The sequence below is a fragment of the Malus sylvestris genome, chromosome 17 (genome assembly GCF_916048215.2).
Source record: "Malus sylvestris chromosome 17, drMalSylv7.2, whole genome shotgun sequence".
Classification (NCBI taxonomy): Eukaryota; Viridiplantae; Streptophyta; class Magnoliopsida; order Rosales; family Rosaceae; genus Malus; species Malus sylvestris.
In genome coordinates this window covers 2,044,027-2,059,959 of record NC_062276.1, presented here as the reverse complement: position 1 = coordinate 2,059,959, position 15,933 = coordinate 2,044,027, and the positions used below count along the sequence as shown (strand labels likewise).

Genomic DNA, 15,933 nt, shown 5'->3' with positions numbered 1-15,933 from the left:
TTTTTCACACACCCCTCTTTATTTATGTTCATTAGATTGAATAAATTAAACAGAATAAACGGTCATAATTAAACAAGAGTACGTAAGAGACTTAAAAGATGTTTTAAAATCACTTTCCTTAAAAACCGCTACAAATGGACTTAATCTTGCTATCCTTCAAGGTTGATGGAGAGAGAGTATACGGCGACTTACTTTGGATGACGGCCGAAATCGAACCCAGTTGTTGGCACCGTCGGGTGAGTGTTGTTCAAAGTTTTAATTACATCTTTTGAGTGTAATTGTTGTTTTGTTTTAGTTTTATACTTGTAATTCTCTTTATTTAAGGGCAAAACAAAAAGTTAAGTGTAAAGCATTCCCATTTAAATGAAATTTCCCTTTATTTTATTTTGTTTTCATTTTTGTGTAGAGTAATAGTTTATATGTTATTCATGCAATTGTCAAAACAGCGAGTAGTTTTTGCTGCTAGTTAAAAAATAGGTCGTACATATTTGAGAGCTTGTTGAGATGAGAGGGCTAGTGCCATAGTGAAAATCAAGCTCCCTTCCCATCTTAGAAGCCTGTCTAACTATATAGTTAGACCCAAAAAATGAGAGCTTGTCGGTGACACAGAAAGAGAAACCGCTAGCCTCTCTACACGCATGAAAGCCTTACTTTTCATTATTGTGCGAATTACATATTTTAAATCCATTAATGTGCATTGATTATTTCACTATCTCTTATTTCTTATTTATTTCCGTTACGAGACCAATTGTAAACACAAAATGTATGTGATCATCTTGTCACATTACTAACAACTCAAAAGTTACATTCATTTGTATATGGACTATATAATTACATTTCTTTAAACAAATATGTAATAAGAATTCATCAAACATTCTGTTTACGAAACGATCTTCTCCAATATTTCTCATTAGTTTCGGGCCTAAGGATAAATTAATGGTACGCGTACACACTACATTTTCTAGTTATGTGGTACAGTACTATTGGCGGGAGGACTGACCAAGGGGTCACATTGTTTACAATTAATCTCAAAGTGTGGGTTTATCTAACGGTTGAAAGCTGTCAATTTAAGATATGCGCCAACATTATACGTAGAGGATCAACTCCGGTTTTGTATAATTTTACAAGTTTGGCCTTATTTTAATTGGATAGTTGTCTATTGTTTTTCTTTATCAAGTTAGGGCATTTTAGAGATATTCACATGTTTCACCATTTTGACATGTCACCTAACTAATTACTAAAAACAAAGAGATGGATAATTGAAAAAAAGTTACTAAAAAAAAAAAGAGAGCAGAACATATGAAAAAGACTTCAACATATCAAATCATAGTTACAGTTTTGAGATGAAACATACCGGTACTATTCGCTTGATTACATTGCTCATTTTCTTGATTTGGAACATTTATATGAAAATTATCAACGAAACCAGCAGATTCTATGCATATACCTACCAAGAAATACGACTTCCTCATTCAAATACTCCATGTAAATAATGTCTTTGACATGAGACCAATTTTCTTTTACAACAGTTTTTGTGGATGAAAAATACCATTATGGTAGTACTCATTTATTATATGATTTAAGAAAAATAATAGTGAGATCACCTTATTCGAACCACCTGGAAGGTGACATTTGTACATGCCACATGTAATATTGACAAATTTGATGGTAGTAAGAGAAGAGAGAAGATATTACTAACAAATTATAGATCCATCATTGCCAGAATTTAAGTGAAATCCCACTTGGGAATGCAAAGGGCACACGAGCAAATGTAGATAGAGGGGATCTTTTGATGCCTACAGTACATGCCAAGCGTGGACAACGCTAAAGTAACTCCCATGCAATATCTGTACATATGTATTTAGACCAATTATTATATCTCTACATAAAGTGAGGAGGGATACAAGAGCGAAACATTCAAAATGCCACAAAATGCCCCTCCCTTATTAAGGCTTTTGAATATAAACAATTTAATTAATGAGGGACAAAATAGTAATTCAAGACGGTTTGAGTTTTAAATAAAAATCATACAACAAAAAAGTAAAAAGAAAACCGACAGTGTGCGGTTTATGGTGGACTTTTTTTAAATATTTTCTAATAATAAAATAGAACTCAGTTATTAAATTTAAAACTTGAAAAAATAATTTAACATCAACAACAACAACAACAACAACAAAGCCTTTTCCCACTAAGTGGGGTCGGCTATATGAATCCTAGAACGCCATTGCGCTCATTTGTGTCATGTCCTCCGTTAGATCCAAGTACTCAAGTCTTTTCTTAGGGTCTCTTCCAAAGTTTTCCTAGGTCTTCCTCTACTCCTTCGGCCCCGAACCTCTGTCCCGTAGTCACATTTTCGAACCGGAGCGTCAGTAGGCCTTCTTTGCACATGTCCAAACCACCGGAACCGATTTTCTCTCATATTTCCTTCAATTTTGGCTACTCCTACTTTACCTCGGATATCCTAATTCTCAATCTTATCCTTTCTCGTGTGCCCATACATCCCACGAAGCATCCTCATCTCCGCTACACCCATTTTGTGTACGTTGATGCTTCACTGCCCAACATTATGTGCCATACAACATCGCTGGCCTTATTGCCGTCGTATAAAATTTTCCCTTGAGCTTCAGTGGCCTACGACGGTCACACAACACGCCGGATGCACTCTTACACTTCAGCCATCCAGCTTGTATTCTATGGTTGAGATCTCCATCTAATTCTCCGTTCTCTTGCAAGATAGATCTTAGGTAGCGAAAACGGTCACTTTTTGTGATCTTCGCTAGATTGCTCCGGTCATTAGTGTGGATAAGTATATAAATGGATAGAGATAGGAAAGCAAACACAAGATGTACGTGGTTCACCCAGATTGGCTACGTCCACGGAATAGAGGAGTTCTCATTAATTGTGAAGGGTTTACACAAGTACATAGGTTCAAGCTCTCCTTTAGTCAGTACAAGTGAATGATTTAGTACAAATGACATTAGAAAATATTGTGGGAGAATGATCTCTTAGCCACGAAACTTCTAAGTACCGGAGTGTGGTATCGTCTTGACTTGCCTTATCTGTCTCATAGGTAGATGTGGCATCTTCTCTGGAAGTACTCTTCCTCCATCCAGGGGTGGTATCTGTAACTGGTGGAGATGCACAAGGTAATGTATCAATTTCACTTGAAGCTTACTTGTAGTTTCATGCTTGGTCAAGCGAGATACAAACCATGTAGTAGGAGTCCCCCAAGTCGCCGAGCTGGGGGATCTGCTGAAAGAGGTGACAGACAAGGTAAGCAATCAGAGCTCCGGCTGATTGTTCACATTCTCCCTATCTTGCAGGCAGCATGAAGGATAAAGAGAAGAAAAATGAGGAGAGATGATATGGGATACTTTTGCTTTTGAAGAAGTAACTTTCCACAGGCTTATTCTTGAACTGGGCTGGAGGGTTTTCTGGTTTCCTCCAGAGTATAAGGCCGACTGAAGAATTTGAGGGTCAAAACAAGTCCATCAAATCTAGAGTACGTTCGACCCTGCTGATATGGGATACTTTTGCTTTTGATATAGTAGTGGATGTATCGGCACGTGTGCTGTTACGCTTGTCTCCACATGCTTCCTTGTATCCTTCTCACTTGCCCTATCTGTTCCTCAGGCAGATGCGGTATCTTCCCTGGAAGCATAAGATGTTGAAGATGAGTACTCGAGAGCAATGCCAGGTAAGGGGTTCCAGGCAGTCAGTTCCTGGCTGGAAGCTTGATTCCAAGTGCTGACTGATTGCTCTATTTCTCCTTGTCTTGCAGGTAAGAACAAGGCCAAAGGAAAAGACAGGGAAAAAACATGATATGGGATACTCTTGCTTTTAACCCTGATGATATGAGATATTCTTGCTCTAGTATAGCTTGTTTACAGAAGTATTATCGGGGGGAAAGAAAGCTGAATATTTCGAAAGGCTTTGTTGGGAGTGCCCTCTCAGATAAGAGAAAGGGTTGAGCATTTTTGCAGGTCTGCCTGTCCGTTAGGGATGGAAGTCGACATATATAGGAGTCTCCCTAACATCAAGTAATAATGCTATTCCTTTACCCTGCTTGGTTATAGCACGGTAGTGGGAGCTGCCAGCTTCACATGTTTTAACTCTGTCAGAGCACTTTGAAAAAGTGGTTTGTGGTATCTGGAAAGCTGATGTTGCGTGTGAAGATTACAGACCTGTCGGGGGTCTGGCTCTCGAGATTCGGAGAACGATGATGTTGCGTGTGAAGATTACAGACCTGTCGGGGGTCTGGCTCTCGAGATTCGGAGAACGATGCCTCTTCGATTTTTGAGAAAGCAATCCTGCTGGGGGTCTAGCTCTCGAGATTCGGAGAGCGGTGTCTCTTCGATTTTTGAGAAAGTAATCATGTTAGGAGTCTGGCTCTCGAGATTCGGAGGGCCGTGCCTCTTCGATTTTGGAGCAAGCAATCTTGTTGGGAGTGTTTTCTCGAATGTGAGTAAAGGTTGGGCATGTTTGCTAGTCTACCTTGCCACGAAGCACAGAGGTTGACACACAGGGACTTTCCAATTATCCAGCAGTGGTACTGTTCCTTTACCCTCTCTTCGATTTTGAGAAAGTAATCATGTTGGGAGTCTGGCTCTCGAGATTCGGAGGGCGGTGCCTCTTCGATTTTGGAGCAAGCAATCTTGTTGGGAGTGTTTTCTCGAATGTGAGTAAAGGTTGGGCATGTTTGCTAGTCTACCTTGCCACGAAGCACAAAGGTTGACACACAGGGACTTTCCAATTATCCAGCAGTGGTACTGTTCCTTTACCCTCTCTTCGATTTTTGAGAAAGTAATCATGTTGGGAGTCTGGCTCTCGAGATTCGGAGGGCGGTGCCTCTTCGATTTTGGAGCAAGCAATCTTGTTAGGAGTGTTTTCTCGAATGTGAGTAAAGGTTGGGCATGTTTGCTAGTCTACCTTGCCACGAAGCACAGAGGTACTGTTCCTTTACCCTTGTGGGTAATAATATGGTAGCTAGACCTTCAAAATTTATGTGTCTAAACTTTGTTAGTGTTGTTTCTTTGCAATTCTTTTACCCTTCTTGGTCAGAGCGATGTAGTGGGAGCTGCAAGCTTCACGTGTCTCAACTTTGTCAGAGAACTTTGGCAAAGTTATCTGTGGTACCCATGAGCTACTGTTGCGTGTGGGAAGTGGGTGATTGAACAGTACGATTCATGTGCTTTCTACTTCGCCAGAAATCTTCGACAGAATGCCCATAATTTCCGCAAAGCTGAGTGTGCGTGTGACAGGTGCTGACAAGGCTGGAAAAGTAGGTGCCTCTTCGATTTCTGAAATCGGCCCTCGTGGTCTCTGAGCAGCCCAGCTTTTGAGAAAGCAAGCCTCTTCGATTTCTGAGATCGGCCTTTGTGGTCTTTGAGCAGCCCAGCTTTTGAGAAAGCAAACACCTCTTCGATTTCTGAGATCGACCCTCGTGGTCTCTGAGCAGCCCAGCTTTTGAGAAAGCAAACGCCTCTTCGATTTCTGAGCAGGCGCCTCTTCGATTTCTGAAGCTTCGTCGAGTGCAGATTTTTATAGGGGCTGACATTAAGTTCCAAAGCACACTTGAATATCCACCAGTAGAAGCTCCATTCTTGCACTTCTAAGATCTTGATTTGTCCGACCTCTTCTCTCTTCAACACCTTTGAAAATGTCTGGCCCCTCCGACCGTCGTTTTGACTTGAACCTTGTTGAAGAGGCAGCCCCACCTTCTCCAGACAACATATGGCGCCCATCCTTCGTCTCCCCTACTGGTCCTCTTACCGTTGGGGATTCCGTGATGAAGAATGATATGACCGCTGCGGTAGTGGCCAGGAACCTTCTCACTCCCAAAGATAACAGACTACTTTCCAAACGGTCTGATGAGTTGTCTGTTAAGGATTCTCTGGCTCTCAGTGTTCAGTGTGCAGGTTCTGTGTCTAATATGGCCCAACGCCTATTTGCTCGAACCCGCCAAGTTGAATCATTGGCGGCTGAAGTGATGAGTCTCAAACAGGAGATTAGAGGGCTCAAGCATGAGAATAAACAGTTGCACCGGCTCGCACATGACTATGCTACAAACATGAAAAGGAAGCTTGACCAGATGAAGGAATCTGATGGTCAGGTTTTACTTGATCATCAGAGATTTATGGGTTTGTTCCAAAGGCATTTATTGCCTTCATCTTCTGGGGCTGTACCGCGTAATGAAGCTCCAAATGATCAATCTCTGATGCCTCCTCCTTCTAGGGTTTTGTCCAGTACTGAGGCTCCGAATGATCCCCCTCCGGTGCCTTCTCTTTCTGGGGCTCTACCGACTGCTGAGACTTCTCCTAAGCAACCTTTGTGAAGGCTCCCTCTTGTTTGTTTATTTTGACTCAAGTATATGTACATATTTGTAACTTATCGGGGATATCAATAAATAAGCTTTCCTTCATTTCAACGTATTGTGTTAAATACACCAAAGCCTTCTTCGCTAAGTTCTTTGAATTTTCTTTTGTTGAAGCTTGTATGGCAAGAGGCTAGTATGTATGTGTGTGGCAAGAGGCTAGTATGTATGTGTGTGTGTGTGTCACTGTGTGTAGTGCAGAAAATTTGATTCGGTTAAGAGTAGTTTCATTACCAAATCGGAGTCCTTTGGTACTCTTCGGCAATGCCGAGTGATTTCTCGTTCTTCGCAACCATGCATCTAGCCATCTTGATGTTGTCTCTAGCAGCATGAGCAAGAGCCGTCCAACCTTCCTGACCTCGTATCTCCAAGTCTTCCTCCGTCGTCAACTTCACCAGCTCTTCCACAATTTGCTGTCCCCCATCCCTCCGTTGCTGTTATTGCATTGGGGTGTAGGGTAAGAAACTTCTCCGTTTCATGCCAATCACCCCTGCTTACAGCATCGAATAAAGCTTGATACTCATGCAGCTGGATCTCATCTGTTAAGGATACGTATGTAATTAACTATGGCATTTTATATAATATATTAACTACTTTCTTCAATTATCCCGGAGTAACTTAAAATAACTTGCTTCTTAAGTACATGGCATGTTATGACTTTAATATAGTTTCTATTTATACACAACCATCTCTTCACACCCAACTTTTATCATTCGACACCTAGCACACCCAACAATCTCTAATCCTTGGATTTGATATCATTGTTTTAAGATTAAAACCTTATTGTGAAACAGGGATTATACGGAAGAAAATTGAAATTAAAATTTTAAATAGAAAGATAGAACAAAATAATGCACAAGATAGTGATAAATAGGTCGAGTCTCGTTCTTTTGGTCACTTGATGACCAAGGATTCATGGTCACTAACCCTTGAGTTTGATATCAAACTTTGAGATTAAAATCTTGAAATCATGTCCATTTAGTCTCCATGATTCCACCCTTGATATTAAATTCAAGAGTGAGCGACCATGTGTTTCTTACACACAAGGAAACCAAGAGAACCTTTCATATACAGTTAATACTTTAATTTTGATGATAGATACCTGAGTTTTCTGATCTGCTTAACTCTGCATCGTAACCTGAGTTTTCTGTTTCGCTCAACTCTGCTGCCATGCTCAATCTGTCAATTTATCCAAAGGAGATTTTAGTATGGATAGATGATGATCATGTGTTTATATATGAAAAGTGAAACCAAAGAAAGAAATAGTGAACCAAAGGATAAGTAATTAACAACTCACTACTTGACTTGAAATGGGGAAGCCTTCAGAAAAATGCTTCAGCGTGAATTGGGGTTGTATAGCATTAGTGCTGCTAAACCTGTATCTAATATACACTATATATAGTCAACGATAAACAAATAATTTTGTCTCCTTTTCTTATACGAAGCTTGTCCTTTATTTTGCGGATCGAGATTCATAACAAATCAGCAGAATATGCCCGTTCATATTAGCAATGACTTGACAAGTTATGATACTTTCACATTTTTTAATTGTCTTTCCAACAAAAATAAACAATGAAAGAACCAACTATACATGGAATCTTAACTTTTGACACTTGGGAGTTTAGAAGCCATACTTTGCGTACAAATTCAATTAAGGATCAAAGAGCAGTATCAAGTAAGCCTAGCTAGCCATACTTTGCCTACAAATTAATTTAAGGATCAAAGCAGCAGTATCAAGTAATAAAAATTGGCAGTCTGCCATACTATGTAGAAGTTATCAAGCCCTAAAGTTCAAAACATTCTTTGTCCAGCACTAGAAGGAATCGCTCTGAAGTTCTTAATAGACTGGTTTTTGTATATTTGGACTGATCGATTCAGCTTAAGACTAATTTGGGATTGTTGTGCGTTTTTAAAAAAGTGCTTTCGTTGTGCTTTACGAAAAATCAGTTGTAAAATAAAGCAGATCATCAACTATTTTTAAAAACTGTTGTGACTATGAAAAGCAGTGTAAGAATCTCCTTCGTTTCATGCCAATCATCCCTCCAGCATCGAATAGAGCTTGATTCTTATCTGTCAAGGGTACGCATGTAATAAATTATGGCCTTTTCCATGCGCTCCTTACATATAAGAAAACCAAGACAACCTTTCATATAGATTTAATACTTTGATTTTGATGATAGATACCTGGGTTTTCTACTGAGTTGAACTCTGCTGCCATGCTCTATCTTTCAATTTATCCAAAGGAGATTTTATTATAGGTAGATCATGATCATGTGTTTATAAATGAAAATAAAGAAATAAATGGTGAACCAAGTATATATGGAATCTTAACTTTTGACACTTGGGAGTTTAGAAGCCATACTTTTGCCTACAAATTTATTTAAGGATCAAAGCAACAGTATCAAGTAAGCCTAGCTGGGAGTTTAGAAGACATACTTTGCCTACATTTTAATTTAAGTATCAAAGCAGCATATCAAGTAAGCCTAGGTACAGCACCTACGCTAATAAAAATTGGCACATACTATGTAGAAGTTGTCAAGCCCTAAATCGTAAAACATTCTTTGTCCAGCACTAGATTGCCAAATAGATGCCCAAGGTTGCACTAAGGAATCGCTCTGAAGTTCTTATAGACTGGTTTGCTGTATTTGGACTGATCGATCGAGCTTAGGGCTAGTTTGTGATTGTTATAAATCTGCTTTCATTGTAAAATAAAGTAGATGAGCGTTTGATAAACTATAGTGTAAAGGGTTTAGTAAACTTTGATGTAAAAGCATGATATAATTGTATATAATGACAAAAATAGAAAATGGATGGAGGATCATATGCGGATGTCTTAAGGTTGCAGAAAAGAATACCTGAACCTCTACTTTCTTCTATGTTTGAAAAGCTTCTACGCTTAAGAATATTCACACTAGGTTTCAGCTATATTGATCAGAATATTGGTGCGATTGCTTGGTGTTTCAGGTTCTTTTTTTTATGTTTTCAAAATATTCCCACTCGGTTTCAGCTATACCGAGCTACTTGCACGGAGTTGGTCATCTTTCATGTTACATTTGAAGCATAGATATTAAAAGTGGTCTTTTGATATTAACAAAGCTAGCAGCATAATTACCAGTGTGCGACATTTGTTGGGACGGTCACTTACATATCGCCTGAGCGAATTCGAAATGAGAATTATTCCTATCCAGCTGATATTTGGAGCCTTGGTCTAGCTCTCTTTGAGTGTGGTACTGGAGAATTCCCATATACAGCTAATGAAGGACCCGTTGCTGCATTCATATCCTTTCCATTGCCTACATCCTTGCCGTTGTTTTGCAACTAAAGTTCTGAGTCTGGCAGATCTTGTATGATCCGTCACCTACACCTTCAAAACACAAATTTTCACCAGAGTTCTGCTCGTTTGTTGAAGCCTGCTTGCAAACAGATGCAGATGGCTAGGCCAACAGCAGAGCAGGTGATCATATTAGCCACAGATTTCAATCAGGGAGATGGTAGCTTTATTGAGGAAATGAATCTTTCTAATTACCTCAAAAGATAGTTTACAAGAGTATATATACTTACTCTTTAAGTAAAGTCTAAAGTTACCAAATGAGGAAAAGTAAAAGAATTATTAAAGCAGTAACTTTAGCTAACTCTTTAGCTAACTTTTTAACTCCTGTGAGTTATTTACATTTCTATTTACTCTATTATCCTCTTCAAGCTAGACATCGACACTGTGTAACTAGTATTCTCCTTCTGCAGCTACTATCACACCCCTTCATCACAAAGTAGGAGGATTCGCAAGCAAACTTAGGAGCATTTGCCCGAAGCGTTTTTGATCCAACACAAAGTATGATGGACTCGGCAGTGTGAGTACTTGACACTTGCCTTATCTTTAAACCAACAAAAGTGTGCTAAAAACACTTACAATAAAGAGTCTCGAGAGCTACTTTCGAAATCAGAAACTCAAGGAGAGAAACATAACCCTACACAATGGCATGGTTAATCATCAATTAATCCTGCTTTTCAAAACAATTTTGTCCGATGTCGTTCAGTTGCAATCTCTTTTTGCAGCCGATGCACAAGTGCAGGATATGTAGTCTTAACAAACGTATAAATTGAAATATAACACGACCAATTAGTATCCTATTCCCTCGCTCTATCAGCCAACTCCAAGATTCATCAACAAGCTAAAGAGATTCACTATTTATCATGCTATTGACTCAAAAAATACAAAATATACAAACACAAATCAAGAAGATTACCTTAAACCACAGCTTTCGGAGCTCATACGGGGACGAACCATTCTTCATCGCAGACTTGTCAAACAAACCGGCATTGAAACTGAATGAAGAAACGTTTGGGGAATCAACCAAGACCGTCCGATTGATTCCACGATCATAATCATAACCCTCAGGTTCAATGGATATATGTTTAATGCTTTTGCTACAGATCTTCCAGCGATCATCCAGCTCACTGCAGCTTCGAAACTCCAAAACCTCCGAATTGGAGCGACTCAATATCAAATCCTCCACCGTCCACGCCATCAAATCAAAATCAGCGAGAATCAAGGACATTGTCGACAAAAAGCGCAAGGTGGAAAATTGGGCCGGCGGCGTAATTTCACACCGTGTGAGTCCTAATTTCTCGACACACCCATTACTCAGAACGGAAAACTGAAAATCGTAATACCCGACTACCTCGTCAGGAGGATCAAAGAATTTGAATTCGATTTCCCGAGCGCAAAGGCGAGTTACCGAGAATTGAACTCAGGAATCGATACAGGAGCAGTATCGATTGTGGTGCGGGAAAGAGAGTCGGAAAGTGTGGACGGGATAATCGAAACGCAAGAGGAGAACGTGCTCGACGAACACGGCTAAGAACTGGCGACGGTTATCGAACGGCGGCTTGTACGGCCGGAAGTGTTGGGAGATAAAATTCAGGGAGGGAATGCGAGACTAGAGGGTTCACCATTTCCGAGAGACGAGAGAGGTTCGGACGGAGTATAATGTGGGGAGGAAGAAGAGGATGTGGAGGAGGATCTCGTTGGGAAGATCGTTTAGGTTTCGAATCGTAGTGGCGCCGGCGGTGGTGTTTGGCCCCTTAATTTTATTATTATGTTATTTTAATGTCTTACGTCCGTTACAAATTTGTTAAGCTAACCATTAAGTTGACATAAAAATAGAATCTACATTTGTTTTGATGTAACTACCAACTTGATACTATATGTGAAAAAACCAAATAAAAAATGATTATTTAAGATTATTTATTTTATTTTTGTAATTAGAAACTTAAATCAAAATTTGACCATAACGATCTCAACCCAAATCGAATTGACCATCATAGTCGATTATATATATTAAACAATAAACGTTCTCATAGGGGTGTAAGTTGAACTGTAATTTCTGTTTCCACGTTAAACTAAATTTTAATTAAAAATTCGAAACATTTGTAAAATGATTTAGATAAAAATTGGAATACATATAGAATTTCCAATCCGAAGTTTTTTTTTAATGTTTCGAAACGATTGTCAATTTAATATGTTGATAATTCTTCAATCAAAATAGATCTTACAGAGAACAAATAAAAAACATTTGAACAATGGGGTTTTCATTAGAGGAACCAAAAACTTACATAATGTATACCATGCATACAAGCTTTCTTAGGAGTGACAAACATTACATTAGTACTACAGTTACACAATACATCACATACACCATTAAACATTTATCCAGCGTTTGCATTTCTTATTGAATAGTCCTCCACCATAAGTAGACAGGAGAATTTCAAAGAGAAGGGGAAAGTGCATCCAAATAAAATAAATGACGGGAACACTAGCAAAGGCAATGATTGGAGTAATAATCAACGATTTGTGCTGAAGCATGATAAATAGGGCAGAAGAAAAGGCAACCATCATGGCCAGAATGGAGATGAAGAGTGTGAAAATGCCTGTTATCATCTTTGTGGGTAAGAATGTGAGGAAATCATCTTCAGCATAACGCGATATATGGATGCCCAAAAACATCAATGCTGAAGTTGCGGAAGAAAAGAGCGAAATAGCATCCGAAACTATAAAAACCATAAATAGCTTTTTGTTTAAGAATATGGGATACCCTGTTTCTGGGTTGTTTCCACCAGGAACTGTGAATGCTGCAGCAAACATGATTGTAACAATGAGGGCATTGACAACTGTATAAGAACTTGATGTAGCTTTCATCCACTTTTCTCCTTTCTTATGCAATTCCTCGTGGTTCTGGGTAAATAATCTAGCGGCTGTCAAAATATGTTCTTCAAAAGGTGAGGCTCCCGTGGCTGTAACCACAAAACTCTCTACCTCCTGCATTTCATTGAACAAAAACTAATACATCGTAGTGACATGAGGTGATCGTAATCTTTCAATAATTTTAAAGGGAAATGAAGGGTATATGTGGATCTTATTGAAATTTGGCCATTATAAGCATCTGTTTTGTAAACTATTCATTCCGTGTTTAGCTTTTATTCTTTTTTGAAAATTTTATTTGAGTTCATATGTTCTCTCTTTACACTTAAACTTTGAATGTGATTTTTTTTTTTTTACATTATTGCATAATTAACAATAAGTATACCCACACCTAATAATCTAACTAAAACCATAAGACGAACTCATACCAAAAAAAAAAAAAAAAGAGCTCTTTTTGTCCAATGGATAATGATTTTGAAGTTTGCATCCTCCAACTAAGGTATGAATCGATTTAAATTAATAAAGTTTACGTCTAAAATTTTGGTCAATGAGGGGCATGAACCAGAAATTCCATTTGAATTTTGTGAGGTCAAGTACTCGGATTGAATTTCAGGGACCATAGATGTAAGTAAGCCTACAAAAATATATAAAATAATTCTAACCTTGTACCATTGCCTTTCTCTCTGCATTTGCAAGGCTGGACCTGCAACACCATTAAGCTTTTCTAATGGAGATAACATCCCTGCATAATGTAGCATGCTGTTCCCGGAATTATCTTTCAAAGTCGCAAGGTCATCTGTTTTACTAATCCCGTATATGAGGCTATAAACATTTTCTTGACGGTGTTCAACAGCACGATGAAATATGGGCTTTCCGTACATTCCTTTCAATAACTCTGGTCTGGCTTTACATACAGTAGTAACGAGCTCAACAATCCCATTTTGAGCAGCTAGTAATAACGTATCACGTAGTCCACGATTTGCCGTCATTTCTTCCGTCATTTCTTCTTTCTTTAAATCTTTTATCAAGTCACATGCGATGTCCAAAATTTCACGTGACCGAACATGGTGCAATTTCAGTTCACAAATGTGGTTGATTCCTACATTCACGTTCAAAACAATGTTACAACTCACCACCACATTTTTAATAAGTCCATAGATAAACAAAATTGATAATTTAAACAAAAGAAAACTGAAATTCTTACAAATTCCTCTAAATTTGTGGCCATGAGAATTGATAAGTCAAACAAAATCAACATACATAATTTCAACAGAGGTGTGAGAGAAGAAATTAAATGTGTGTTTATCATTTTCCATAAAATAAAAAAAAAATTAATGTCCACATACCAAAAAACTCTGAAAGCCATGATGGAAGTCCTTGTAATAAACCCAAGTCTGCGAAACGAATTTAAAATTAAATTTGCTGCCAAAAATATCTTTATAAGCCTGATCAGATGATATATGGCATAAGCAAAGAAAAATAAAATGTAATTCTTATTTACTGTAGTGAAATTTATATGAAACCCTGGCACCATATGATTTGGAAGCTTGCAGCAGTCTGCCTATGCTATTCCTTTGGATGAATAATTGAAAAAACAAAAAAACAAAAAAAGAAAATAGAGCAGAACATATGAAAAGGACACCAACATATCAAATCATAGTTTCACTTCTGAGATGTAACATACCTGTGCTATTCCTTTGATCACCTTGTTCATTTTCTTGATTTTGAACATTTATACGAACATCAACGACGGAAAGAGCATGCTTTACGTGTATACCTACCAAGAAATATGCTTTACGTGATCACCTTCTCCACGGTTTCACCCTTGATATTAAATTCAAGAGTGACTGACCATGTATTCCTTACATAAAAGGAAATCAAGAGAACCTTTCATATATATTTAATATAGATACCTGTGTTTTCTATTGGGTTGATCGCTGCTGCCATGCTCAATCTGTCAATTTATCCAAAAGAGGTTTTATTATAGGTAGATGATGATCATGTGTTTATATACGAAAACAAAGAAAGATATAGTGAAGCAAGTATAAGAAATTAACAACTCACAACCTGCGTTTTTCTCGGTTGAACAGTGTTTCCAAAGTATCCCAAGCAGCTTTGGCGTTGGCTTTGTCACGGATAGAAGGAAAAGTACGCGGCCCGCAAGAAAGTTGGATTGCGTGCAAAGCTTCGGCATTATTCTTCCTCCAAGCCTTAAAGTCCCCAACGCCTTCCTGTTCAGGGGGTTCACTTTCAACAACGTCCCAAAGATCTTTAGAGAGCAGATAGGTTTTGACGCGGACACTCCAATCCTTATAATCGTCTTCTCCGTCTAGGATTTGAGGAACAATTTTAGTACTAGACGCAGCTGCCATGCTTCTAAATCTGACAATTTTTTTTTAAACCAGATTTTTTTTGTTAGATCACGATCAAGTATGTGTGTGAGAAAATAAAGAAAGAAATAGTGAACCAAGTATAAGGAATTAACTACTGACAAGTGAAATGGGGAAGCCTTCAAAAAATGCTTCAGCTTGAATTGGTGATCTATAACATTGGTGCTGCTGCACATATATAGATATAGTAATAGTCAACGATAAGATATCATATTATGCTGATAAACTGATAATTTGCTCCTTTTTAATTAAGTTTCAAAAAGATAATAGGTGTTAGTCGAGCGGTAGGCAGAGACCTAGCGCCTAGACGGCTAGGCGGGGCGAATTAGGCAGAATTAAGTAAATTTATTATATTTCGTGTAAATAAATATTTGTTTATGCTTTAAAAAAAAATATATATATATATATAATTTTATCATAAACTACAAAATAAAATGACACATACATTATGAAGTATGGGAACATAATGAAAACCTGGGAAACAGACATATAATGTGTGTTTATTTCATTTAAGTATTTAACAAGTCTCTTACAATTTATTAAAAAAATAAAATACAAAATAAAAGTTATCTATTTTCTCTCTAAATGAGTTGACACCTAGGCAGGTCTAGGAGGGCTAGACGGGTGCCTAGGCGATCTAAGCGTCATTTCTTAATTTTCAAACGCCTAGGCATTAATCGGGACAGTGACTAGCCGTCTAGCGATTTTAGAATGTTTTTAATACGAAGTTGTCCTTTATTTTAAAGCATTGTTATTGGTACTCCAAAAATCTTATACACTAAAATGTTTCGGCTTGAATGGGGGATCTATAGCATTTGTGCTGCTAAAGCTGTATCTCATATATACTATATAGTCAACGATAAACAAATAATTTGGTCTCCTTTTTTTATACGAAGTGTGTCACGTTGTAACACATCAACTGTTCCCTTTTTATAGAATAGACTTGGATTCTCTGCCCTCCTATTTCGGTG

The 15,933-nt window shown here is 38.1% G+C and overlaps 3 protein-coding genes, 1 long non-coding RNA gene and 1 pseudogene across 9 annotated transcripts in view; 1 reads left to right on the top strand and 4 right to left on the bottom strand.

The window, feature by feature from the left end:
* The window catches only part of LOC126610479 (uncharacterized), a 74,466-nt gene extending 65,935 nt beyond the window's left edge, over positions 1-8,531 (bottom strand). For all 3 annotated transcript variants that reach the window (XM_050278541.1, XM_050278548.1, XM_050278549.1), the window contains exon 1: positions 8,517-8,531. The gene's annotated coding sequence lies outside the window, so the exon portion shown is untranslated. The remainder of the gene's footprint in view (positions 1-8,516) is intronic.
* The window catches only part of LOC126610493 (ankyrin repeat-containing protein ITN1-like), a 60,787-nt pseudogene extending 49,295 nt beyond the window's left edge, over positions 1-11,492 (bottom strand).
* LOC126610519 (uncharacterized) overlaps positions 1-15,933 on the top strand; it is a 102,275-nt gene that overhangs the window by 30,276 nt on the left and 56,066 nt on the right. The gene's annotated exons all lie outside the window — the stretch shown is intronic.
* The window catches only part of LOC126610500 (uncharacterized), a 39,931-nt gene continuing 25,442 nt past the window's right edge, over positions 1,445-15,933 (bottom strand). The window contains exon 3 of the mRNA XM_050278594.1: positions 1,445-1,847. The gene's annotated coding sequence lies outside the window, so the exon portion shown is untranslated. The remainder of the gene's footprint in view (positions 1,848-15,933) is intronic.
* The window catches only part of LOC126610486 (uncharacterized), a 62,184-nt gene continuing 58,196 nt past the window's right edge, over positions 11,946-15,933 (bottom strand). For 3 of the 4 annotated variants that reach the window (XM_050278568.1, XM_050278572.1, XM_050278573.1), the window contains 2 exons: positions 13,235-13,275; positions 11,946-12,689 (listed from right to left, as the gene is read on the bottom strand). In XM_050278568.1, the coding sequence (XP_050134525.1) occupies positions 12,072-12,689; positions 13,235-13,275 (659 nt within the window). In that variant the 3' untranslated portion in view covers positions 11,946-12,071. Of the gene's footprint in view, positions 12,690-13,234; positions 13,672-13,918; positions 13,967-15,933 lie in introns of all 4 variants that reach the window. The other variant, XM_050278571.1, reaches the window with a different exon arrangement.